The sequence below is a fragment of the Lagenorhynchus albirostris genome, chromosome 2 (assembly GCF_949774975.1).
Source record: "Lagenorhynchus albirostris chromosome 2, mLagAlb1.1, whole genome shotgun sequence".
Taxonomy (NCBI): domain Eukaryota; kingdom Metazoa; phylum Chordata; class Mammalia; order Artiodactyla; family Delphinidae; genus Lagenorhynchus; species Lagenorhynchus albirostris.
This window is the reverse complement of record NC_083096.1, coordinates 22,940,046-22,967,154: the sequence shown is the minus strand read 5'-3', so window position 1 is coordinate 22,967,154 and position 27,109 is coordinate 22,940,046. Positions and strand designations below refer to the sequence as shown.

Below are 27,109 nucleotides of genomic sequence, written 5' to 3'. Positions count from 1 at the left end.
AGTGCCAAAGGGGGCCCTGCTTTTAACTTGGGTTGCTTATTCTGGGATTATTTAAACTCATTAGCACTGAGGCTTTGGTCTCTACATACCATTTCCTATTAAAAGGGAAAAAATGCTTCATTGGGAAATGGCTCATTCTAGGCCTGAGACAGCAAATGTATGAGTCTAAAATATTTAGTCATATCTGAAAATGACAAAACTGTTAAGCACTATGGAGGGAGACCTCCCAAGAAACCATCTGAATAGGCTCCTACTGACCAAACGTTGGGACAGTTTGAGCATCAATAAGAATCCTGAAAGTGGACTTCCCTGGTGGCGCAGTGGTTAAGAATCCGCCTGCCAATGCAGCCATCGTCACGGCTGCTAACTCTACGTCCTTGTAGAAATGCACATCGCCACCTATGAATCATTCTTGCCAAAATTTAGAACCAGAATTTCATTCAGCCGTTAGAGCTCCCTACCAGTTCAAAAGAAGTACAGGAGCAGGTCCCTCATCACCCACAGGGATACACTCTATAAAACCCAGAGTGTGGAAACCTCTGCAGGACAAACCAGCAGCTGCTTCATCAGATAAAGTGCAGAGAGAGAGAAAACCTGAAGACCAAAAGAAACCAAAGAGACATATCAACCCAATGCAACATTGGGGAATGATGCCAACATGCCATCTGTAAACATTCATTTCTAAAACAAGGTGGGACATTTAAACATTAGGATACGATATTAGGGAATTGCTGTTAATATTTCTTCAGTTATGGTGATTTTGTGTTATATTTTTAAAAGACTCATTGTCTTTTAGAGATACATGGAAATATTGGCAGATGAAATAAGACGTTTGGGCTTTGCTCTCAAAATAATCTATTTTGGGGGTCGGGGGGAGAGAGGGGAAATATAGAAGAAACAAGATTGGGTATGAATTGGTAACAGTTGAAGTTACGTCATGATCTTTCACAATGCTATTCTCTCTACTTTTGTGAATGCTTGAGATTTTTCCGGAATAAGAAGTTTTAAAAAGCAATAGGCAGTATTTTTGAAAGAAACAGAAGATAGATACTGAGGCTGAGGACAGAAATACCACGTTGGAGAGGCAGGGTCTGCTGGCCTGAGGTGGCACTCGCTGTATGAACCCAGGGGAGAGAAGACCAGCCGCAGTCACCCCGTTCGGAGCTGGAAGCAGAGGAAGGGGGCGGTGCCGGAGCTGAGTGTGATGTGTAGCGGGGTCTTCCCTCTGGGGAATCTGCCACAAGCCAGGCTGCACAAAGCACAGCCACCGAGTCAGTGTGTTCATCGCACAACCACAGAAGGCTTGGTCATGCTGCTTTATCAGATGAAGGGAGTACTGGGGGGAGAGGGAGAGGACGGGGGGAGAGGCAAGGGTGGGCTTGGCAGGCGCAGGAACACTTCCTGGATGAAGGGTGGTCGGGCTGAGCCTTGCAGGCGGGCAGACAGCCTTTAGGGAGGCTGTGAGAAGGACTTTGGGAGAAGAGGGCATGAGCACAGGTACAAATGCAGGAATAAGCAAGGCCTGTCAGGGAGCCTGGATCCCCAGCACCAGGTATCAGCCTGGGGACAGGGACCCCCCCCCCCATGGCCAGGGACTCCAGGGGAAGAGCTAATACGCCAGAAGAGGGAAAATCAAGCCTCTCATTCCACTGCTCTCGAGGCACTTTTTCTTCTTCTGCAAACAGCTCTTCACCTTTTTTCTCCCCCATGGTCCTGGGCAAGTTTCTGGGGACTCTGGGTTGAGTTCTGAGGCATCGCCGGGAATTTTGACTCATCTGTTGTTAAAGTCTTCCCCAGAGGACGAGTTGCTGGAAGTCGTGCCCACCCTGGTGGCAAAGAGCCAGTCGGAGGTCAGCTCAGGACCGTTCCATTGTAAGTCTGGGAGGAGACTCCCCAGTTGCAACCACAGCCCTAAAAATGCCCCTGAGTGGGGTTTAAGAAAACAGCCCCCTACAGGCCGGCCCCTCTCCGACCTCGGCCACTGGGGCCGAGAGTGCCTTGGGGGTGTGCGCTGCTGGGGGAGCTCCCCCTTCCTGAGCGCTTGGTCCTGGCCCAAGGTGAAGAGCAGAGGCAGGGGCGACAGGGGACCTGTCCCGGAGAGGCCGAGCTCGGGAGCCCACCCTGGGAACTTTCCAGAGTCGGGAAGACCCGCCTCAGCCTGTTGCCGGTTCTCCACGTTGCCCCCTGGGGGCCTAACGGTGGGCTTACCAGGCCCGGCACGGCCTGGAGCTCCCCGTGTGGAGACTGCGCAGATGTGATCTCACGGAGCCTTTCCTGCCCGAGTCTCCCTGGGGTGAAGGGAGGGGACAGGCCCCGGAGGCCTGAGATGGCTGGAATCAGAGCCAGGCTGACCCAAGCCAGGGCCTGTGCCGTCTGCTCCCCCTCAGGCCATACCCTCCTCGTCTCTCAAACCCCTGTCCTTCTCAGGAGTAACTTGGTTCCACCTTCTGACGTTTATTCCAAGTCCCACCCCACCCCCTGCCAGTCCGGGTTCAAGCCGTCCTTCCCCCGGGTCTGCCCCAGCTGCCACTGTTCCTTGCTTATGTATGTGGGGCTCTCCAGTCAATTCATGTGAGTCCTAGTTTCTGCAGAAGTCAAATGTAAACCACAGAAAAAAGAAAAGACCCAGAAATAAATCTTTCTGAGGTCAGCCATTTATCAACCCTTTCGGGTAGAACCTTTTCTGTGTAGGTACACGTGCATGGGTGTGTGTGTCTATGCATATATTTATATAATTTCATGTATAGTTTTTCTGCAGTCGAATCTTGTTTCCCTGGCCAGACTATAATTTCTTTGTTTGATATCACTATGCCCCCGTGTGCCTAGCACACTATAAAATCTGTCAGACGCCGGAGAGAAATCACAATCTAAAATCTGTGTGTGTGCCCATCTGTGTGGGAAGTGGCGTTGCATGGGGGAGAGAGACTTTCACACTTTTCCTTACAGGCTTTAACAGTATCTGTACTCGTTGCACAGCGATCATTCTCAAACTCTCGTAATCTTCTGAGTGTGCTGCATTTGGAAAGACTCAGGGTATGTCGAGGATGCCCCGGGGGAAATCCCTGGATTGCTCCAGCTCTGGGAAGACCCCGCTTTCCTGGAGGCAGCGCTACTTTGGAAGCATCTGACGCTGACTGTGGAAGAAGAAGGTGATTTAGCTCACTCCAGGAAGGGCCTGAGTGAGATCTGGTCTGAGCCGGGGCCTCGGCCACAGCTTTTATCTTGAAGCAAAGATGTCTTTCCAAGCCTTTGGGTTAGGAGGGGTCCAGCAACTTGAGCAGCCTATGCCTCCCCGCGTGTCCAGAGAGGGATGAGGTTGAGTGGAGAGCGTGGCCGAGTGTGCATCTCTTACTTGGGGGTCCACGAGGCACCCTGAGGGCTGAGGGCTGAAGGAGTGGAGTCTGCAGGGGCCTGGATGATGAGGGGCTGGCTGGGCTGTTTGGGGAGCACCCATCTCAGACTCTAAAAGGCCTCTCCCTGTTTTAGCCCCAGCTTTTCCTCGAAGCAAGAGTCTGTTCAGGTATATTACTGCGCTGCGTCTGAGTGTATTTCACAGCCTGAGGCCAGACACAGGCAACAATCCCCAGGCACAGCCCCTTCCGGGTGACCCCACGCCCTTTCTTCCCACGCAGTCACTACAGTTCCTGACCTGCGCTAGATGGCCTGGGGTTCTGGCCCACGTAGAAGTGCGGTACGAACACCCAAAAGGAGCCCTGAGCCCAAGCCCAGGGCACCTGCTCCCAGCCCTCCTGTCTACATGCTGCCTGGGACGCCTGGGTAATTGTCCGCCTTCCCTGGGAGACTGGCGGAAGCTGGATCTGACTTGTTCTCCACTCACCCAACACCAGCCTCGTTTCCGGCCCACAAGAGGGGCTCGGTGAACATTTCATTATGATAAGCGGGCGGGGGTCAGGGGTTCTCTGTGGCTGGCACACTGCACAAGTTCGGGGTTCCCACCCGCTCTGGGTCAAGTCTCCAGCCCCAGAAGGGTGCAGATTCTTGAATTTGTCTTCACTTGAGTCCTCGATTAGTTGTTGGACCTTGGGCGAGGGCTTTAACGTCTCCAGGCTTTGGTTTTCTCCTCTGCAAAGTGTGCCGGTGGAGAGCAGAGGTGCTCACCCCCAAAAGGGCTTTTTAAGCTGGCTAGCCCAGGCCAGGTGCAAGTCTCGACTGAGGAGGCAATGAACACTGCAAAACACTGCCGGTGGAGCTGATCCTTACTACCTTCCTGGCAGGGCTGCGGGTTAAGTGAGGTAGAGGGACACCGTGCGCTCACTTTGGCTCTGCGCATACGCCCTCCCGCCCTCCGTGGCCCCTCACTGCCGGGTCTATCACGTCTCACTAGTGCTTTGCAAAGTCAGTGTTTTTTCAGGTGTGCTCATCTCGGCTCCCATCTGGCCTGCGAGCTCCCGGTGGGTAGGGTCCCCGGTGTCTGCCGAGCTCTGGGGCCAGCTCAGACGTGTCTGGGGTTGTATGAGTGCAGGGCCTTGAGCTCCTGAGGGCACAAAGGTAAGGAGTATAGCACCCACCCCAGGTGCTGAGACACAAGAGGACAGGGGAGGCCGTCCGTGCAGAAGCAACTGTCTGGTCTGCCGTCTCTTTCTGGAAGACTCAGTGGGGTTTCTTTCAGCCCCTGCAGGTTTCTGTCAACTGATTTATCTCAAGAGGAACTGGAGGGCTCAGGGGGGCAACGGACAGCTTCTCCCAGAGCCTCAGTTTTGCCAGCAGTGAAATGGGGAAAGTGGTACCTGCCTCCTACCTTCTTCCCGGGGGTCCTTTGATAGTTGAAACTTTTCACTTTTAAAGGGCTCAGATGAAAGGCACTGATGGGATGAAAGGACCTGGGGGCCATATTAAGTTTCTCCACAGTTTTTGAAGCCTCGGAGGAGGGGCTGGAGGAAGTGGTCAGCTGACAGGGACTTGTGAAGCCACCCAGAGGGTGATGCTGGGTGTGTGGGGTGGGGGGAGAATTAGCATGCCAATCAGCCACACCTAGGGCGTGAGGGCAGCAGGGAGCAGGGCCCTTATCAGGGGCAAAATCTGTCATTTCCCTGAGGAGGGGGGCTTTGGGTTACATGCTGAGGAGACTGGGCCCAAGGGCAAAGCCCAGAAAGGCAAAGCCTTGAGCAAGCTCTCCCCTCTCTGGGCCTCAGTTTCCTGATGTGTAAAAGGAGGAAACTGAGGAGAGATGTGACCCCCCGAACTGGCTGCACACTGTCGTCTCCTGGGGAAATCTTTAAAATCCTGACTCCAGACTGCACCTCAGATGGAATAAGTCTGAGGCTCTGTGGTGGGACACTGGCGTCAGAGTTAAAGCTCCCAGGTGATTCCAATGTGCCGCCAGGTTTGAGCACCAGAATAAAGGATTTCTAGAATTCTACGGTTAGCTAATCATAACCTGCCTTCCCACCAAGTGAGGAGTCTATGAGGGACTGAGAAATTCAACCATATATCTGAGTCTTTTGGAGCCCCCTCTGTGTGCAGAACCCACTTCCAACCACTTCTCAAATATAAGATTTCTCTAGTACTCTTTTTGGTCAGGTTTTATTCTCTTCCTCAAAATTCTTTTCTAAGACACAAACTTAGAAAACAAACTTACGGGGCTTCCCTGGTGGCGCAGTGGTTGAGAGTCTGCCTGCCGATGCAGGGGACGCGGGTTCGTGCCCCGGTCCGGGAAGATCCCACATGCCGCGGAGCGGCTGGGCCCGTGAGCCATGGCCGCTGAGCCTGTGCGTCCGGAGCCTGTGCTCCGCAACGGGAGAGGCCACAACAGTGAGAGGCCCGCTTACCGCAAAAAAAAAAAAAGAGTAGGGAAGGAGGATAGGGTGGAGATGACACTCTTAAATAGGACGGTCAGAGAGGCCTGGAACAAACGCTGAAGGTGACGGCTGTGGAGGGAAAAGCTAATGCAAAGGTCCTAGGGTGGCAGTGTGCCTGGTGGGTTGCAGGAACCCCAAGTCCAGTGTGTGAAGCAGGGGAAGCAGTAGGAAAAGAGGCCAGGGAGGTGATGGGCCCAGGTTAGTTAGTAGACACAGAGTAATGACTTTGGCTTTTCTTGGGGGCCCAAGCCCTGGAAGGCTTTGTTCAGAGGAAGGACTTTGTAACCATAGCTGATAGTGAGTTCTTTTCTGTGCTGAGTTCTGCATTCAATGCTTTCTTTCTTTTTTCTTTTTTTTTTTTTCCGGTCACGCTGCCACAGCATGCAGTCTTTCTTTTTTTTTTTTAAATAAATTTTACTTATTTATTTATTTTGGCTGCGTTGGGTCTTCATTGCTGTGCGTGGCTTTCTCTAGTTGAGACGAGCAGAAGCTACTCTTTATTGCGGTGCGCGGGCTTCTCATTGCAGTGGCTTCTCTTGTTGCGGAGCATGGGCTCTAGGTGCGCGGGCTTCAGTAGTTGTGGCACACAGTCTCTAGAGAGCAGCCTCAGTAGTTGTGGCGCATGGGCTTAGTGACTCTGTGGCATGTGGGATCTTCCCGGACCAGGGCTCGAACCCGCGTCCCCTGAATTGGCAGGCGGATTCTTAACCACTGCACCACCAGGGAAGTCCCCAGCATGCAGAGTCTTAACCACTGGACTGCCAGGGAAGTCTTAATGCTTTCCACAGTTTATCTCACTTCACTCTCATAGCCGCCCCATGTGGTAAGTACAATCACTCTGACCATTTATTTTATTTAAGGAGTGAAATTCACAGAACACAAAATTAACCATTTCCGAGTGTACAATACAGTGGCATTTAGTACGTATACAGGGTTGTGCAACTATCGCTTCTAGTTCCAAAGGATTTCATCACCCTCAGGGAAGACGCCGTGTCCACTAAGGAGTTACTACTCCTTCTCGCCTCTCCCAGCCTCTGGTAACAACCAAGCTACTTCCTTTCTCTCTGCATTTGCTTATTCTGGATATTTTATAAAAACAGAATCATCCCGTGTGTGATCTTTCACGTCTGGCTTCTTTCACTTAAGTGTAATATTTTAAAGTTCATCTAATGCTGTGGCATGTATCAGCACTTCATTCCTTTCTCACGGCTGGAAAATATCCCATCGTATGGTTGTCACCAGTTATTTTATAGATTAAGAAACTGTGGCTTGGACTTTCCTGGTGGCCCTGTGGTTAAGAATCCACCTGCCAATTCAGGGGACACGAGTTCAAGCCCTGGTCCAGGAAGATCCCACATGACGTGGAACAACTAAGCCCGTGCACCACAACTACTGAGCCTGCGCTCTAGAGCCTGTGTGCCACAACTACTGAGCCCGTGCTCTTAGAGACCCTGCTTTGCACAAGAGAAGCCACCGCAAGAGAAGCCAGTGCACCGCAGCAAAGAGTAGCCCCTGCTCGCCACAACTGGAGAAAGCCTGTGCACAGCAACGAAGACCCAACGCAGCCAAGAATAAATAAATTAATTAATTTTAAAAAAGGAAACTGTGGCTTTGGGCACAGGACCAAATAACTTACTCAAGACCTCCTTACACAAGCTGCTTAGTGGCCCATCCTGGACCCTAGCCCAGGTCTGCCAGACACCACAGTCTAACCTCCTCACCATGACAAGCCTCCATCCCTCCCTTCTCTCAACTCTGGCACATTTATAATCTCCCAGCAGAGCGATACACGGTCTCCTGCAGTGGGAGAAGGGATAAGGACACAGCACAGCCACCTTCTGGAATGCGGCCCCTCTGCCCTTCCCCAGGTGAACCTGAGAGCCTGCATGGGTGAGTGCTTCTTGTCTGGTTTCCTGTGCCCTCTACCCTGCTTAAATAAACTGGGGTATGTTGGTTCAAAGGAGATCTAGACCCAAGCAGAAAGAATTTGTAGCTCTAAATGTACTATCTGCAAAGAGGTCCCCAAGATATTGTGAAATGAAAAAAGCAAATTGCCAAACAAGTTGTTACTATAAGCACATGTGTATGGTTTTGTTTGTTTGTTTGTTTGTTTGTTTTGCGGTACACGCGCCTCTCACTGTTGTGGCCTCTCCCGTTGTGGAGCACAGGCTCCGGACGCGCAGGCCCAGTGGCCATGGCGGCATGTGGGATCTTCCCGGACCGGGGCACAAACCCGTGTCCCCTGCATCGGCAGGCGGACTCTCAACCACTGCGCCACCAGGGAAGCCCCATGTGTATGTTTTGAAAGAAGCTCTGTACTGTATTTACATGTATATATTTGCATATGCATAGAAAAAATTTCAGGGAAGGATACTTGAGAAACTCTGACCTCTAGGAGGTGGGACTGCGGAGTTTAGGAGTGGGGCAGGGGAATTTAACTTTTCACTTTATACCCTGCAGTGCTGTGTGAATATTTTTCACCACAAATCTGTGTTATTTTGTGATTAATTTAAAAGTAAATATATTAGAAAGAAGTCAGTAGGAATAAAGAATATTCCTTTATTAAGAATGAATTATTATTGGTATTTATATAATTATATTAATGATTATATTATAACAATATATTTATCTTTTATATTTAAAACATACACCATATATTGAAGTTTATTAATTATAATTAATGTTAGTAAGGATTAGTACATAAAATTCAGAAGGAGTAAAAATAAGAAGAAGAAAATATTGCCTGGTCCCACGACCTTTTGACTATTGAAATGTTCTCTGGGCCTCTCGCCCTGTTACACACCCTGACACAAGAGCTGCCATAGCCCTGCTTTCCAGGCAGCTTTTTAAAAGTTTGCTTTTTTCTTTTCTTTCTTTTTTTTTTTTTTTTTTTAACTTTGGCCATGCCATGTGGCCTGCAGGATCCCGGCATCCCGACCAGGGATTGAACCTGGGCATGGCAGTGAACACACGGAGTCCTAACCACTGGACCTCCAGGGAATCCCCCAAAAGTTTGCTTTTTAAAAAATAAATAGATACAGCCTTGCACACAGCCCTGTGCCATGGGGGAGGGTGTAGCTGGCACACTCTTGGTACTTACTTTAAGGCCCTTTATAATGGGGGTTTTATTTGATTATCACCTTTATATCTGCCTCAGCCGGAATCCTGCTGTCTGGCACCTGGAAAGCCGACACCCTAGTCCCTGCTCTGGGGCTTGCACACCACATTTTTCCTGGGTGTCAGGACTTCCTGTTGTTTGAAGATATGCAGTGTGATTGGGCTGCTTCTGACTCTTCAGTTTCTGCCTCTGAAGCCTCCCGTGGCAGCCTCTGGCCCTGGTATTCTTAGTATCTCCCCTCCAGCATTTCTGCTTTCCTCACCCATGGGGGCGATGACCCTGGCGATCCGTGGGCAGGGCGGGGACACTCGATGTCCTGCCACTCATGGGTCAGGTTACCCAACTCCCACGTCCCGCTGGACGGTCATGGAGACAAAAAGCCGGTCTGTAATTATCCAAGCACAGAACCTGAATTTTACAAAGAAACACGGTGAGTTTTTGCACTAAGATTTCCAGGGAAGTGTCTATGTATGAGCTAATTTTCTTTCTCAAGCGTTGTTCACAATTTCAAAAAGCACATTACCAACAGCAACAGCATTATCCATCTGCATTTACAGCAGATGTTTTCAAGGTGGTTCCACTTCATTATTGCCCTAGAAGTCATGCTCAAACAGCCATAGTTTTGTTATTAATTGCTTTTCCTGCGTTTCTCCTTTATATTATATTTAGGACATAAAAAATGACTGTGTACATATGATGTTTTATCTATGGATTTCTTTTAGATAGGAAGAGGGATACTAAAAGGGATCTGTTTTATGAAGAGGTTCGGGGTCTGATAGGGTTGAGATCCATGGCCCTTGGACCTCTAGGTCCCTTAGAGCAGGGACCACATCTGTTTGCCCCTCCACCTGGAATACATGATAGGTGATCAATAAATATTTGTTGACTTAATAACTAGTTAGCGATGAAAATAATTTGGGGAAGTTAACACCAGCCCTTTGCTCTGCCTTGTGCATATAGTAAGTGAGCAATAAATATTTCCTGATTGAATGTGTGAAAATGTTTGAGCTTTTGGGTAGAAGAGGAAGGCTGCAAATGTTACATTTAAGATAACCTGCTCTTCAGAGATTGTGGGAGGACTTCAGGGGCTGAGCTCTGTGAGTACAGTGAATTGCCTCCAACAGATTCACCAAATTTATTCATCCACTGAATAATTTATTCAGTATCTAGTATGTGCCAGGCATGAGGATGGTTGGCAGTCCTGGTAGCCATAACGGGTGCCACCTCAAAAATTCCTAAATTAGGCTTTGAAAAAAGGTTAATTTTTTAAAAATTTATTTTATTGGAGCATAGTTGACTTCCAATGTTGTGTTAATTTCTGCTGTACAGCAAAGTGATTCAGTGATACATATATATATATATATATATATATATATATATATAAAAGGTTAATTTTAAAAATAGGGAATTCCCTGGCGGTCCAGTGGTTAGGACTCCACTGCTGGGGGCCCAGGTTCGATCCCTGGTTGGGGAAATAAGATCCCACAAGCCGGAAAGCGTGGCCAAAAAAAAAAGAGTATTTGTAATACAGGAGTAGAAGATTCATGTGTTTTTTTTAATATAAGAATACACAATGAAAAGATTTTAAAAATTATCCGTAACCCTTCCTTCCCAGATAATCCTCGGTGACTTTTTTTTTTTTTTTTTTGTGGCTGCGGGGCTTGTGGGATCTTAGTACCCAGACCAGGAATAGAACCCGTGCCCCCTGCAGTGGAAGCGTGGAGTCCTAACCACTGGACTGCCAGGGAATTCACTGTGACATTTTAAAATAATGCCCATATAAGATTAGAACATTCAAACAGTACAGAAAGGTAGAAAATGAAAGGTTAAAACCTCCCTCATATATCCCATATATATTGATTTCTTTAGCTATATAAAAATGTTAACCTAAAAGAACCATACTATAAATGTGGCTCTGTAACATAGTAACATATTTTTGAGATCTTTCCATTTTGGGGCATTTTTTAAAAATAGCTACTGGAACTCCATCCAATGATGCACCATTACGTATGTTGCTTCCCTCTTACTGCTGGGCACTTTGGTTGCTGCTAATTTTTTTTCTATTATAAATGCTGTTGTAAGAAACATTCCTGTGCCTATGTCTTAGTACCCTTTTGAGGGGCTCTGTGTCTCTTATCAAGAGGCCAGGCTCAGCCTACAGCCATACCACCCTGAGCATACCTCATCTCTTCTGATATTGGAAGTTAAGCAGGGCCGGACTTCATTAGTACCTGGATGGGAGGCCACGTTCAAATCTTGTCTCACCTGCCCTGCCCCAGGCAAAACAAGGGGACTGCAAAGGAGGTTTTGTCTCTCAAATAGCAGCCTCTGCTGGGCTGGGTCAGGAGAGCCTGCCATTAGGAGATAATGCTAATACAGTTAATAGAACTTGTGTAATAGTGGTTCTCTGGGTGGCAGAATTCTGCCTGATTATTTCTTTATATTATTATATGTTGACAGAATTTTCTATAACAAACATGTACTTCTAAAGTTAAAAAAAAAAAAAGCAACCTCAACTTTATCTTAAATAGTTTTATGACACGTCCTGGAGGGAGGTAGCAGTATCTTTGCTGCTTCTTTTTCAAAATTTTAAATTTATTTTTATAGAGGTGTAGGTGATTTACAATATTATTTTAGTTTCAAGTGTACAACACAGTGATTCAAAATTTTTGTAGATTATACTCCATTTAAAGTCATTATAAAATACAGCTGTATTCCCTGTGCTGTACAATATATCCTTGCAGCTTATTTCTTTTATACATGGTAGTTTGTATCCCTTAATCCCCTACACTTATCTTGCCCCTTCCCCCTTTCCTCTCCCCACGGGTAGCCACTAGTTTGTTCTCTACATCTGAGAGTCTGTTTCTGATTTGTTATATTCATTCGTTTGTTTTTTTTTTTAGATTCCCTATATAAGTGATAACATATAGCATTTTTCTCTGACTTATTTCACTAAGCATTATATCCTCTAGATCCATCCATTTTGTTGCAAAATGGCAAAATTTTATTCTTTTCTTTGGCTGAGTAGTATTCTAGTGTGTGAGTGTGTGTTTGTGTGTGTGTGTGTGTGTGTGCGTGTGCATCTTCTCTATCCATTCATCTGTTGATGGACATTTAGGTTGCATCCATATCTTGGCTATTGTAAATAATACTGTTATGAACATTGGGGTGCATGTATTTTTCCGAATTAATGTTTTCACTTTCTTCGGATATACACCCAGGAGTGGAATTGCTGGATCATACGATAGTTCTATTTTTAGTTTTTCGAGGAACCTCCATACTGTTTTCTGTAGTGGCTGCACCAATTTACATTTCCATCAATAGTGCAAAAGTGTTCTCTTTTCTCCACATCCTCGCCAACATGTTATTTCTTCTTTTTGGGGGGGGGTGCTGTGCTGCACGGCCTGTGTGATCCCAGTTCCCCCACCAGGGATTGAACCCCGGTCATTGCAGTGAAAGCATCCGCCAGGGAACTCCCAACATTTGTTATTTCTTGCCTTTTTGGTAAAAGCCACTCTGACAGGTGTGAGGCAGTATCTCCTTGTGGTTTTGATTTGCAAAACCCTGATAATTAGCGATGTTGAGCACCTTTTCCTGTACCTGTTGGCAGATCTTACCAGGCAGGGCCTCCTCAGGGGAAAGGCTGTGCATATTCTGCATATGAAATGCAAGGGCTTCACGGGTCAGCAAGATGCTTGAAGCACTGGCAAACCTTCAGGGTATGGTCAGCTGTGGCTTTGGGGTCAGACAGACCTGTCTGCAAGTCAAGGCTCCTCCACTGGCTCTGAAGGAGGGTTTGTGACTCTGTGCACGTAGCTTAACTTCTGTAACTCAGTTTCCTCATTTTTAAATGTGGACGATGATGCTTATTTCAAGCAGCTACTGTAAGGCTTAAATGAGAAATGTACATAAAGAGTTTATCCTAGTCCGTGACACATACAACATGTTCAGTAGCTATTATTGGTGCCCTTCAATCATAAGTTCTAATTTTTAGAAAGTTTTTCCTCTTATTGAGCTAAAATTTGTTCCTGTAACTTCCTTGCATTGCTATGAAATCTGCATGCTCTTTTTTTTTTAATTTCTTTATAATGTTCTTTATTTTTGCATGCTCTTTCATTCATTCAACAAACATGAATTGGTTGTTTCCCTTGTGCCAGGGGCTGGGCCAGGCTTGTGAGCACAACTGAGAATAAAGACCAGTCCCTGTATGTGGAAGAAGTACCCCTCGTCCACATGAGAGTCATTGGGATATGTAAGGAGAACAATCACTGCTTCCTTGACATACTTCTTTCCCAGGCTCGGCCTCCCTCTCCCACATCCGTTTAGCTGTACTTCTTGCTCTTGTTGCTTGTTGATTTTAATCAAGGCTCAAAATTATCCCTTCTCCAGGAAGTCTTCCCAAACCGCACTAAGCAGCTGTGTCCCCCTGCCCCAGTTATCTTGTCAGCCCTTGGGGACCCAGTTTCCATTCTTCCTATTTGTTTGCACTTGCCAGTTTTTTGGTGTGTTCCCACTTTTTTGGAGAGCAACCCAAGGCTTCCAGGCACTGTGCAAGGAAATGGAAGGCAGCAGTCCCGAGCCACGGCCAGTGTCCCTCAGGAAACCTCAGTCAGTCTTTGGCTTGGCCACCAGGGAGCTGAAGTGCACGTGCAGGTAAAGGAAGGTTGCGCGGCACGAGTGTGTGCTGGAGCTGGAAGGAGGCTCAGGCTGGATCCGAGATACAGGACCACAAGTGACCAAGCCAACCCTGAAGTCTGGTCTCCTGGCTTTAGTTCTATGCTCTTTGGAGAGCAGTCCTCCAGTACACCCAAGCAAGGGCACAGCCAGGCCTGAAGCTTGTTCAGTTATGGGGGGAAGGGGAGCTCTTAAAGAAAAAGGATAAAAAAATTAGGTACAGGGCTTCCCTGGTGGCGCAGTGGTTGAGAGTCCGCCTGCTGATGCAGGGGACACGGGTTCGTGCCCCGGTCCAGGAAGATCCCACATGCCACGGGGCAGCTAGGCCCGTGAGCCATGGCTGCTGAGCCTGCGCGTCCGGAGCCTGTGCTCCGCAACGGGAGAGGCCACAACAGTGAGAGGCCCATGTACCACAAAAAAAAAAAAAAAAAAAAATTAGGTACAAAAACGAATGCTTAATTATAATGAGAAATGAAACCACAATGAAGCACAAATGCTAAAAGAGCTGATTAGTGTGACAAAACTGAAATGACACAGTCGTAACAACAGCTATTACTGTTATTTGATTCCCTGATACAACTCTATGCTTATTTTTCTTCCTGCATTTTTTTGGCTGCATACTTCTTGTTCGCCATATGATACCAATTTCATAACTTAGTTTTCTACTGAGAGAATGGAAAGATAATGCAGTCTTTCCTCTAGCATGGCTGATCAAAATTTGGTTTTTATATTAATTTCAAAAACTTTCCTCATCTGGGCAAACCTGCCCAAAGCCCCAGGCTTCATCCTGGCTCTCCAGCTCCCAGGCGGGGCCCCAGCAGCTGCTCGTCTTGCTGCCCGCATCCCTCTCCCCCGACCCAAGAGATGGCTACAGGGCCCCGGGTGCAGCGGCGAGCCTGGCAGTCCCAGGAGCACCCCGCGTGGAGAGTGAGCCCGGCTGGGGCAGCGCTACCGCCTCCAGCCAGCAGGTGGGGCTGAAAAGCCCCTGAAGCAGAAGCCTTAGTCTCGGAGCATCTTTTGAATAGATCCTTGGAATCAGGGGCCTCCATTCCTAAACATTTAACTTCTTCTTACTGTAAGTGGAGGATATTACTTTATAATCATCATCATCATCATTATTATATGAATATTATTATTTGCAATGAAAATTGTCTTTCATTGCTAATGTTGATTAGATCTCAGTAATGGGATTACGGAAGCGTTGTTTTTTTTAGATACAAATGTCTATGTCTTCTTTTTTTTTTGACTATAATAAAGGAAAAATGCTCTTTTATTAATCTGATGTCCATTAATACCTTTGCAGCTGTTACATGAATGTTAGGTGTCTGGCGCATAAATGTATACACACTGCCACAGTTGATAGATTTACACTGTACACTAGTCATCCCTGTCTGACTTCTTCTATTAGACTCACTTTTACTTTTGAACCTGAAGAAATATATATCATTTCATAGTGGAAAGTGGCCCTTAAGAGTGCTTTGGATGTGAAGGCCTGAGAGGAATGATAACAGCAGCTATACTAATCATATCTTATCTGTTCAGGAATTTTACAGTTTCTAAAGCACTTTCACAGATATAAGTTAATTTAGGCCTTTCAACATCTTGTGATGGAACCAAGGCAGAAACAATTTCTACCTTTTATAGATAAAGAGATAGAGGTCCAGAAAATGGTCTTAAGGTCACAACACCTAAATAGTGACAGGTTCGGGATTCCCTGGTGGCGCAGTGGTTGAGAGTCCGCCTGCCGATGCAGGGGACACAGGTTCGTGCCCCGCTCCGGGAGGATCCCACGTGCCTTGGAGCGGCTGGGCCCGTGAGCCATGGCCACTGGGGCTGCGCATCCAGAGCCTGTGCCCCGCAACGGGAGAGGCCACAACAGTGAGAGGCCCGCGTACCGGAAAAAAAAAAAAAAAAGTGACAGGTTCAGTCTCTTGCCTTACCTACTCTGGCTGGCTCTGTTGTACATCTCTTTAGAATCCATCTCTTCCTTGTCATCTCCCTATGCAGCTCCTCTTCAGGATCACATGGTCTTCTCCTGGGCTAACAACAGCTTCTTTCTGAGCTCCCTACTGCCAGCCTCCCCTCCAGATTCTCCTTCCACCGCCGCCCAAGTTATTTGTGAAACTCCCTTGTATAAAATCCTTCAGTGGCTCCCCATCATCTTCAGGACCATCTCTGGCCTACCCTTCTAGGCGCTGCACATCTGACCCCTCCTACCTCTTCAGGCTCATCTCCTGTCATTCCTCCAAGGCTAACCAAACATGCTGGTCTCTCTTAACCCTCAGGAAGTTAGCAAATGGTATTCCCTCTGCCTGGAATTCTACTTTCTTCATGCACAATGATCATACTTATCTCCTCTCTGAAGCCACCTCTAAACCCTCCTGGCAATATGCCATTCTCTTTCTTCTGCATTAGGGAGTTCCAAACACAAAGGCCTACAGTGGCCAGGCAGGTAACAATATAAATAGAGTTGGTGTAAAATGATCACAAGCACCAGCTACAGACCCATGATAAACATCAAGGACAGGGTCTATCACCATGGGCTGGGGGGATTCTCGCAAACTCGAGAGCATGTGTCCCTTCTTAAGAAGGCAGCCTCTACATAATTCCAGCTCATGGATGTCTAGCATCAATGCCAGGCTCAGTGTCACCAAATTTCTTAATTTTTAAAGGTAACTCAGAAATCTGGACTTTTACATTAAAATTCCAGATTTGGGGGGAACTCCCTGGCGGTCCAGCGGTTAGGACTCGGCACTTTCACTGCCATGGGCCTGGGTTCCATCCCTGGTCAGGGAACTAAGATCCCACAAGCCGCGCAGCAAGGCCAAAAAATAAACACATAAAATAATGATTCTGTTTAAAAAATATTCCAGATTTTGAAATGCTAGCAACCCATTCCGATTTTTTTTTTTTTTTTTTTTTTTTTTTTTTTTGCGGTATGCGGGCCTCTCACTGTTGTGGCCTCTCCCATTGCAGAACACAGGCTCCGGATGCGCAGGCTCAGCGGCCATGGCTCATGGGTCCAGCCGCTCCGCGGCATGTGGGATCTTCCCAGACCGGGGCACGAACCCGCGTCCCCTGCATCGGCAGGCGGACCCTCAAACACTGCGCCACCAGGGAAGCCCAACCCATTCAGATTTAAAGCACTACAGGGGCCAACTCTTGCAAACCAAGTAAAAGACATTAGTGGGCAGGGTTCATCCAGTGGGCCTCCAGTGTGCAATCTTTCTTCTACAACTTTTTGGCTGCGTGGCTTGCAGGATCTTACTTCCTCGACCAGGGTTTGAACCTGAGCCCTTGGTAGTGAAAGCGTGGAGCTGTAACCACGGGACCGCCAGGGAATTCCCTCTCGTCTACATTTTAATGGAACATTGTACATAACAGTGGCCAAAATGTACTAAACACTCACTATGTGCCTGGCAGGTCCTTTTCTAAGTGCTTTTACGTGTATTCATGCATCCAGTCTTCCCAACAGCCTGAGAGGTGGTTACTATTATTATCCCCATTTTACAAAGGAGGAAGCAGAAGTTAAGTAACCTGCTCAAGGCCGCTGAGTTGGTGAGCGCGTTCCAGTACTGGCAGCCCGCCTGTAATATAAATGCTTCTCTCGTGATCTCACCTACTGGACCATGATTCCTTTGTGGTCCACAGCCTCTCATCTGTGTACTTCCTACAATGTCTAGTATAGGGGGCACTCCCTAAATGTACGTTGAGCTGAACTGATATTGCATGTAATAGATGTAATTATACCTTTATTCATTTACTCAGTAAGATATTTGGAGTGCCTACCATGTTTCCTGTCCTGTGTTAGGGACTGTGGGAGTCCAGGGACACAGCCTTTGGTCTCCAGGTGCTTCCAGTCAAGGAGCACAAAATAATTATCATTACTAAAGTGCAGTAATTATCATTACTAAATTAGACTAACTGCAAAATTTTACCAAGGACCGATTATGAATTCACGAGATAAAGCAGGGAACGTATAATTCAACCCAGTCTTTGTCTGGTGATCTAACCGTATTTCAGAGAAGATGAAAATATGTGGAGGGAACAAAGGGAAAGGTTGATTTTAGGGAAGAAACTTCAAAAGCATTTCAGCAATGGTAATACTTCATCTGGCAAATGACTGAAAGGGATGGAGCTTAACTGAAATTCACACAACAAAGTTGGTTGATTGAAAAGCGCTCTCTTGTATAGGAACAGACTTGGGGAAGATATTTGAAAGGTTTCAGAAAATATACGTTTTTGCTGGTTCTGTGTCTCCTCACATATAAAAGACAGGAGTGGGGAAATAGAGGTAGCTTCTCTGAACTGTTTATAGAAATCAAATTCTACTGTGACAAACACATTCTAACAAACACCTACTGAAATGGCTTGAGGGAGGGAGGCATTGCTGAAAGGATGAAGGACATGTCATCTTGATTGTGGTGATGGTCTGACAGGTATACGCGTATGTTAAAACTCATCAAATTGTAAACTTCGAGTACTTGCAGTTTATTTGACGTCAGTCATACCTCCATAAAGCTATGGAAAAAGTTTCCTAGACTCTTGCTGTTCAGAATGTGGTCTGTGGACAGCAGTATCAGCCCAGAAAGCTTATTAGAAATGCAGACTCTCAGGCCTCCCTCCTGAGTCAGAATCTGCAGTTTAACGATACCCTTGTGTGGTTCTCATACACATTAAATTTGACCTCTTGTAGTGAATGTCTGGAACTCATTTCCTACCATGAGTTGTTAAAGGAAAATTATATTTCCTAATCTGTTTTAGGTCACTAAGAGCAACTACCTACAGGGCATTCTTTGATGGTTATATTAGGAAGAGGTTTATGTGTTTGATCTAGAGGATGTGCAGATTTTTCAAGAATGTTCAATATGTTAAACTCTAAAACAATAAAATGTCAATAATTACCACTGTATCATATTTTACCTGTCCATCTTCCTAGGTGTGTTCTGTAGGTTTTAATATTTACACTAAATTAAAAAAAAATTTTTTTCTGATTACAAAAGAAATGCTTATTGTAGAAAACTTGGAAAACAGAATCTATAATTCCAGGAAGCAGAGTTATATTTACCCATCTCATTATCACCCTCAAAAGTTATTGAGTACTAAAGATAGAATACAAAAATGTAGTGTACTTATGACTTCTTGGAGGTTAGGCCTTGTGCTATGCATATCTTTAAAGTAATTAGCACTTCCCTGGTGGCGCAGTGGTTAAGAATCCGCCTGCCAATGCAGGGGACACGGGTTCAAGCCCTGGTCTGGGAAGATCCCACATGCCGCAGGGCAGCTAAGCCTGTGCACCACAACTACTGAGCCTGCGCTCTAGAGACCGTGCTCCACAACAAGAGAAGCCACCACAATGAGAAGCCCGTGCACCGCAGCAAAGAGTAGCCCCCGCTCGCTGCAGCTAGAGAAAGCCTGTGCGCAGCAACAAAGACCCAACACAGCCAAAAATACAAAACAAAACATTAAAAAATAATAATTAAAGTTAAATCTAGGGCTTCCCTGGTGGCGCAGCGGTTGAGAGTCCGCCTGCCGATGCAGGGCACACGGGTTTGTGCCCCGGTCCGGGAAGATCCCACATGCCGCGGAGCGGCTGGGCCTGTGAGCCATGGCCGCTGACCCTGCACGTCCGGAGCCTGTGCTCCGCAACGGGAGAGGCCACAACAGTGAGAGGCCTGCGTACCGCAAAAAAAAAAAAAAAAAAAGTTAAATCTAAAGATCCAAGCTAAGTGGAAAAAAAATCACTGGGCTTAGAGTACGAGAGTTTGTTTCAAGATGTGGGTTTACCGTAGATCAATGAAGCTTAAGCTTCAGGGCCCCTCACTTGCACAGGCCACTTCCAAGGCCCTTGGAGAGGCCCTGGCAATATACTTACCAGATCAAATGTTTCTGTAAAAGTTTCTAAAGTAAGATATTTAAGACCACTGTCACATTGTATTCAGACTTCCATCACTTCTCTTCTGCATTAAGTGGTGCAGGAATGGCCGCTGGCTTTTCTGAGACCTGACTAAGGGAACAATGATTGAATTAGGGATACATTTCATTTGGGTTTACTAGCGTGCATTTATGGTTTGCAGTCATTTCTGGCTACTGTTAAATTATTACTCACCGTGGGTGTAGGAATGGCTTTCTGGAATACACCTACTGCCCATTATGCCAGCTCAGCCAGCACCATGTCACAGAGGTGCAGGACTAGAGGGCAAAAGAACTCTGTGATGCCTGGCACAGGAATGTGATGCCATGGGTAGCAGAGGAGAAACAAGATTTGAAAGAAAAGGAGAAACTAGCCCATAGAAAATCCTTCCGACTGTCAGAAGTAAAAAATCCTTCCGACTCTAGTAGGGGATCAAATCTCTCAATGCCTAACCTAAAATAGAGGTTCTCACTCATCAGGAATCTAAGTAATGTCATATACACAATTATAAGTGCACCATACTTATTTTTGTTTGTATGGAATGGAATGGAATATATTAGAATTCTTGTATTTGTGGGACACAAACTTGCAGTTGTACTGTAGTGAGTCTCTATGTGAAGTCACATGTTTTATTCATCTTAATGGAGGAGATTCTGTCTTAACATACCAGATAAATCTTGTCCTGAAAATCGCTGGAGATCCAGTAAAAACCAGGCAGAAAATTGCCATTGAAGCAGCCAGACAGTCCTGAAATATTATAGCTCATATGTGAGAGAAACTTGACACGGTTTCCCAAATTTGACAATAACCCTAAACAAATACACAGTAATTCAGTAATAAGTTGTGAAGCTAAAATTTATAAGCAATTAATAATAAAAAAAGAAAGGATCCCCATGCTAAAAACTGATTTTTCTATTTTCCTTATAGAAAACATTACAAAACAATTATCATAGGAAAAGCTGATCAAAAGTATACAGCCAAAAAGTGTGGGGAAAATTATCGTAACTGTTGCCCATAAAGTCTAGGAACACAGATAAATATACATAACGTTGTCAAGAGCTTTTTCAATCTTTAAAAAATAAATAAAATAATTATGTTCTGGATTTTTGGACGCCCTGTAGAAGTGTGTCAGGCAGTTAATAAAAATTTTATGGTTATCTGTGTGATGTTTGTGAGTTTTGTTAACTTTTCAAAATGTCACTTCTGAGTTCTTTCTCATTCTAAATATATATTCACTTTCCTACGTTTCTGCTCGTAATTTTTGTGTTTTTTACTTAATGACGGCCCCACAAATTGTAGGAGCTTCAGTTCCCGAAAAAACCAGGATGTGCCCTTCCACGACAGTCTCAGAAGCCACGGAATTTCTCTGCAGCCTCAGTTTCTTCTTAAAAAAAAAAAAAAGGCATTTGCTCGGCATTTCCTTAGAATTGCCAGAGTTCCGCCAAACACACAACTCTCTACCAATGCGGAGGGTCTGACCGGAGGGGTAGGGAGCTCACCAGCAGTCACCCTCCCGTCACAGACCTTACTCGGGGTCCTTCTGACCCCGCTCGGCCCCTCCCCTGCCGGACACCGCGAGCCGCCGGAAAGAACGGCGGGGCGGGGGCCGCTGGGCTGTAGTACCCTCCCTCCGGGAGGGAAGAGGGCAGGAGGGGGACCGGGTGAAGGTGGGCACGGTGCGCTCGGGACCCGCGGGGCTAGGGGTCGGAGCGAGTGGTGGCAGAGCGGGGCCGACCGACGGATCGGGGGGGCGGGGCACCATGCCCGGGAGCCCTAGATTCTACTCAGCGGCGGAAGTTCCGGTGTCGGTAGGCGGAGGTCAGAGGTCAGCAGGAAGTCGATACGTGGCCACCGCCTGTCCCCGCCGAGGAGGCGCAGCAGGCGGAGATGGCGGCGGTGCTGAACGCAGAGCGACTCGAGGTGTCCGTCGACGGGCTCACACTAAGCCCGGACCCGGAGGAGCGGCCCGGCGCGGAGGGCGCCCCGCTGCTGCCGCCGCCGCTGCCGCCGCCCTCGCCTCCCGGGTCCCGCCAGGGCCCGGGCGCCGCAGGGGAGCAGCCGGAGCCCGGGGAGGCGGCGGCTGGGGGCGCGGCGGAGGAGGCGCGGCGGCTGGAGCAGCGCTGGGGCTTCGGCCTGGAGGAGCTGTATGGCCTGGCGCTGCGCTTCTTCAAAGGTGAGCCGAGCAGGCCCCACCCCCGCCGCCTCTGCCCCGCCCCGGGGAGACTGGACCCGTCTCGTCCTCACCCACCCGTGCGGGACCGCGGTGACCGGAGCTGGGCTCTGTCCTTGGGGTTACCCGAAGTTTGTCACTACCCGCTTGGCCACTAGGTCCCACCCGTAGGGGCCTGGAACCTTGGTTTATTAGTCCGGGTCCCGCCTCCCCGAGGTTACCGGGGCATCTTACCTGACTTAGCTTCTCGGTTTTCCAGGAGCCTGGGTGGAAGAATGAGCCATCTCTCTCTCTTTCCCAGAGGTTCCCGTTCTGGGATTTTTTTTTTTTTTTAACTGTCGCATTCCTTTTCCTGTTTGTTATGGCTTGGCACGTCAGAACCACCGATTTTTGCCCTTTTTCCACAGTGGAAATCTTTTCATGGGTTTCATATATATACTTTCCATTCATTCTGGAGAGCTTAGGACTTGATCACCTGGCAGTACTGATGTGGCAGAGAGAAAGAAGTAAAGTATTAATCCCCCTTGGCTTGTCAAACTCTGAAGAGAAGGGATGCTCACTATGTAACTAGTAACTTCTAGATCGTTAAAATTTTACCTTATAAGCAATGTCCAAGAGTGAATTCTCAGATTAAGGTCTAAAAGTACCCTCTGTACTTCTCACAGAATTAATTGTAATAAATCTTGTCTTAGAGCTAGATTGTGGTGTGTGGGTTTTTTTTTTTTTTTTTGGTTTTTTTAATTGGGTGACACCACGTAGTCAGATGGTGGTGGTACCAGTCACATGACCTTGTCAGTGGGAAAAACTGATGAGAAGAGATACTTAGATCTTCTGGGGTAGATGAGCAAGGAGAAACATCAGCAAATGAAACTTTAGGCGTGGTTGCTAGGTTCCGTATACATTCCAGAACAGCATATTTATGACACTTTTCCCAGAGGGAGTACCTTTTGGAGTACATATCTTACTAGCTGAAGTTGAGTCGTTGAAAGTAGTGATACATTCGAAAGTTATTTGTTTTCTCTGAAAATGACTCTAATTGTGCAAACTAATGAAAGTCTTTTATAAATTTTCCAGAATATTTGGTCATTCCCCTTCATTGCATTTTTTATTAAAAAGTTTACCCTTGAAATATTCATAGTCATTGCATGATGAGTTCAGCTCTCCGTGCCAGCTTGGGGAATTGATAATGGCTAATGGGTTTTGGATCACTTGACCCTTAGGTCACTGGCTTGAATTTAGAGTTTCCTGAGGTGATGATACCACTTATGTAAAAATCTGGTGGTTTCTGTACAATTCATATAACTACATTTTACTTAAAATTTTTATTCTTGGAACTTACATTTCCGGTGTACAATAAGATTAAAGTATATTGTAGCAGAATAACATGTAAGAATAGAAAAGAATGAACTTCTAATACTAACTTTCACCATATAACTAACAAAAAAAATAAATGGATAATTTTATCTTCTGAGTCTGTCTTATTTGAAAATGGCAGTAATGTCTTCTTTGAAAGATTAAAACACTCTTCCCCCCCATTATTTATTTATTTATTTATTTTGGCTGTGTTGGGTCTTCGTTGCTGCAGGCGGGCTTTCTCTAGTTGCGGCGAGAGGGGGCTACTCTTCCTTGTGGTGTGCGGGCTTTTCATTGAGGTGGCTTCTCTTTGTTGCAGAGCACAGGCTCTAGGTGCATGGGCTTCAGCAGTTGTGGCTCGCGGACCCTAGAGCGCAGGCTCAGTAGTTGTGGCGCACAGGCTTAGTTGCTCCGCGGCATGTGGGATCTTCCCAGACCAGAGCTCGAACCCATGTCCCCTGCGTTGGCAGGCAGATTCTTAACCACTGCGCCACCAGGGAAGTCCCTAAAACACTCTTAATGTGCAGTAAATTTAGCATTGCTTGGGAGTCAGGAAGCTCTGGATTCCTTTTTTTGGGCTGTGCCGCGCAGCCTGCAAGATCCCAGTTCCCCGACCAGGGATTGAACCCGGGTCACGGCAGTGAAAGCGCCAAGTCCTAACCACTGGACCTCCAGGGAATCCCTCTGGATTCTATTTACCATGTACTCCTAGACAATTAACTTTTGTCTTCCAGACTCAGTTTGTTTATATATAGAGATATAATATGGCTGGATTAAATGAAATTTGACATCTCAGATTTAAGGTTTAGTGCTCTAAACCTAACATTATCTTAACATGTTTGTTGAGTGGTAGGATTCCTAGGGGAACCTGTAATTTGGGACCTAGTTATCAGTCACCTTAAAGAAAAAAGCTACATTGATAGTTATGATTTACTAAGTTCCTAAGTTAATCTCTCAAAGCAATATCCAAGTACTTAAAAGGAGAAATAACAGTCTAGCAATCAAAAGCTCCCTTTCTGCATGGATCATTACATGTTAGCAATGAAGAAGCTATTAGTATATGAGGTTCCTGAGTTGGGGTTGGGGGGAAGGATCGAAAAACAGTCAGAAGAATTATGGAAAGTAGGGTGAGTCCAGTGTTGTCTGCCTTTGTTTTAATGTGTGAATTTTTCCAGCATAATACTTGGCATTTTTATCAGTCTTGCAAGGACTTTAATAAATCACTATTTTGTGGTTTTGTATCTCACAAGAATTAGAAATAACATTACACTTTATCTTTTACTGTGGAATAAATATGAATCTTGAAAGCATGGGTATCTTTTTCCATTGAAAATAACTTGGATTGGGAATTAGGAACCCTGTTTCTCATTCTATCCCTGTCACAGTGATCATAGGCCAGTGACTGAACCCATTGTGTCAATTAGCTAACCCTCTTAGTTTTTGAAGATAAAAGTAAAATAATAGATGAAAATACTGGAAAATGTAAGTTATCATTTTACCATCTAAGCTCCAGACATTGTTGAATCCTTATTATGGATCAAGTTTTATATAAGGTTACCACTGTAAATGAATAGTATATTCCCTTTTGCTATTATGGAACTTAGAGTCCAAAAGAGGAGTTAAAGACCCAGTGGCAACTGCAATACAATGTGGAGGATCCAGAGAGCAAATGCCATTCCAGAGAAGGGGGAAGGCCAAGAGCCTTGAAAGGGCAAGACGTGTGTCGGGGAAATGGCAAATAGAAAGTAGGTACTGTAGTTTGATGGAGAGAGCTGGGAAGGTAAGTTGGTGTCAGATCCGTGGAAGGACTGGAATGCTATTGTAAATAGCCTTTTTGACAGCAGACAGTGAGGAACCATTGAAGGTTTTTAAAAGGAGGAGCAAAGTTGCCCAGTTCTACTTTAGGAAGATTAAGCTGGTTTCCTTCTCTCTTTAGGTTAAGGAATGAATCAGCTGGCTTTATTGTAGCCTTTATACTTCTTGGATAGAGTTAACCTGGGGAGTTGTGTTTCAGTTTTTAGAGTTCTTGGGGGTGAGTTTTTCCTTCTCTAATACTTTGTTGCCTCACTCCATTAAGCTGGTAGATGGTTGCATTAATTTAAAATTCCAGAGTGATAATTGCCACCAGTTATTGAGCAGATGTTCACTAAATATCAGGTACTATTTTGAGAGCTGTATATATACTGTTTTGTGTAATCCAATCCTCTACAAGCCCTTCAATGGGGGTGTTATCCTGGTTTCTTAGTTGAGAAACTTGTCCTATAGGCCCGTTAGTTACCAGTAGTAAGAGGCAGAGTGGGTCCTGGGTCTGTCTGATTCCAAAGGCAGTTCTTCCCACTATAGGAGATGAAAAGCAAATAGGAACCTTGCTTTTTGATGGTGTTCCTAGGAAAATATTCAAAACTACCTACCTTGTTGCCTTACCACGTTTTAGAACTTCTTTAATATATTTGCTTGAAAATACTAAGAGCTAATGGAAAGATATTGTTTTTCTGCTCATGGTCACTTTATCGAGAATCTCTTCAGAGATCTGGAAAGGTAAAGTGTGGGAGAATCATCTGCTCTAAATTCCTACATAACATTGTTACCCAGTTTCCAATTTTGGTTGTTATGAAAAAATCCCTTCCAAAGGACTGAAGTAAATGTGCCCATCAAAAATATTGATAAATGCTAAATCTCATTGCTACTAATACATTATTAGACCTTTTGAGAGGCCTGCATTTAGCCAACATAATGATTGTGTTTTACTCTTGGTAAATTGAAAATGGATGTGTGATTCATTAGCAATTGAAAAATGGTAATATTCTAATTGTCTTTCCTTCACTGTAATACTTTTCCTCACATGCTGTTTGGTTTGGGGTACAGCTTAAATAAGAAAGAAAAGATAAATGCTCCTTTCCCATTATTAGGTTTCAAAATAATGAGTTGTCTCCCTTAGCAGCCTCAAAAGGTGACAGTTTTCAAAATGTTATATACTCATGCATGTAAACCTTTTTTTTTTTTTTTTTTTACTTAGGCTCTTATTATTGAGGCTCAAATTGTATGATCTTTAGCAAGTGGTGGCCTCTTAAGATTGGCTCCTAAGTTCCTCTGACATGACTAGTAGTCTTCTATAGCTTCCTTGGTATCTGGTATGATGAGATGTTCCAGATTCATCGTATACATTTCCTGCCTCCATAGGAATCAGCCATTTCTCCAAAGAGACATGGTTCCTTTAGTGGGAAGTGGCATTTGAAGAGCTGTAATCTAGGTGTTAGCAGTGGACGCTCATTGCTACTGGATTGGTCGTTATTTCAGTAGACAGATCTAGGGTGTGTGTGTGTGAGGGGAGTGATAAGTTTTTGAGGGTGTGATATGTGAAAGGAAGCTGTAGTTGAATTTGGAGGAACTTAAGTCTAGGACTCAGTTTCTCTGTGGAATTGTTAATGAATTTCCACTAGCATTGCTGTAGATTACACTGTGTTATGTTGCTGATAGCAGAGAAGCAATCATGTACATACTGAATAGTTCCATTTCCTTTTGTCCTCTTGAAACATATGCATCTCCAAGAACTTTTATAAATGGCTCCATTAATGTTTTAAAATACTGTACAACTGTAATTTATTCTTTGGTAACATAATAATTAGTGTGCGCCTCCTGGACTTAAGTGGACTAGCTTCAGATAAATTCAAGCTTAATTGTTACTATTGAATATCTATTAAATTTTGAGTTTATTTTTCCCTTCTTTATTGTCTTTATCTTTAGTTATACATGTATAGCGTAGGAGGATGTAATAGACCTAAGAGACACTTATAAGAAAGAAAATTATAGCCTCCAAGAATAGTAATGCCTTTTAAACATCTGCTTTTTTAATTTGCTATTTCATATTAGATTTGAGCTGAACTAAAATTTTCCTTTGAATACTGGATTCAAGGATATGTTTATATATGTGTATTTTTTGTATATATTTTTGTATATGTGTATATTTTAGTGTAACTGATTTAACATTTGCCTGAGGCCTCCCCTTTATTTACTGCACGTGCAGAAAAATATATAAATCATAAATGGTGCTTGATGAATTT

At 45.5% G+C, this 27,109-nt stretch overlaps 1 protein-coding gene across 1 annotated transcript in view; it reads left to right on the top strand.

Moving 5' to 3' along the window:
• The first annotated feature begins 21,371 nt into the window (after positions 1–21,371).
• The window catches only part of ACBD3 (acyl-CoA binding domain containing 3), a 34,478-nt gene continuing 28,740 nt past the window's right edge, over positions 21,372–27,109 (top strand). Inside the window, exon 1 of the mRNA XM_060128056.1 lies at positions 21,372–21,698. Coding sequence (XP_059984039.1) covers positions 21,413–21,698 — 286 coding nt within the window. The 5' untranslated portion in view covers positions 21,372–21,412. The remainder of the gene's footprint in view (positions 21,699–27,109) is intronic.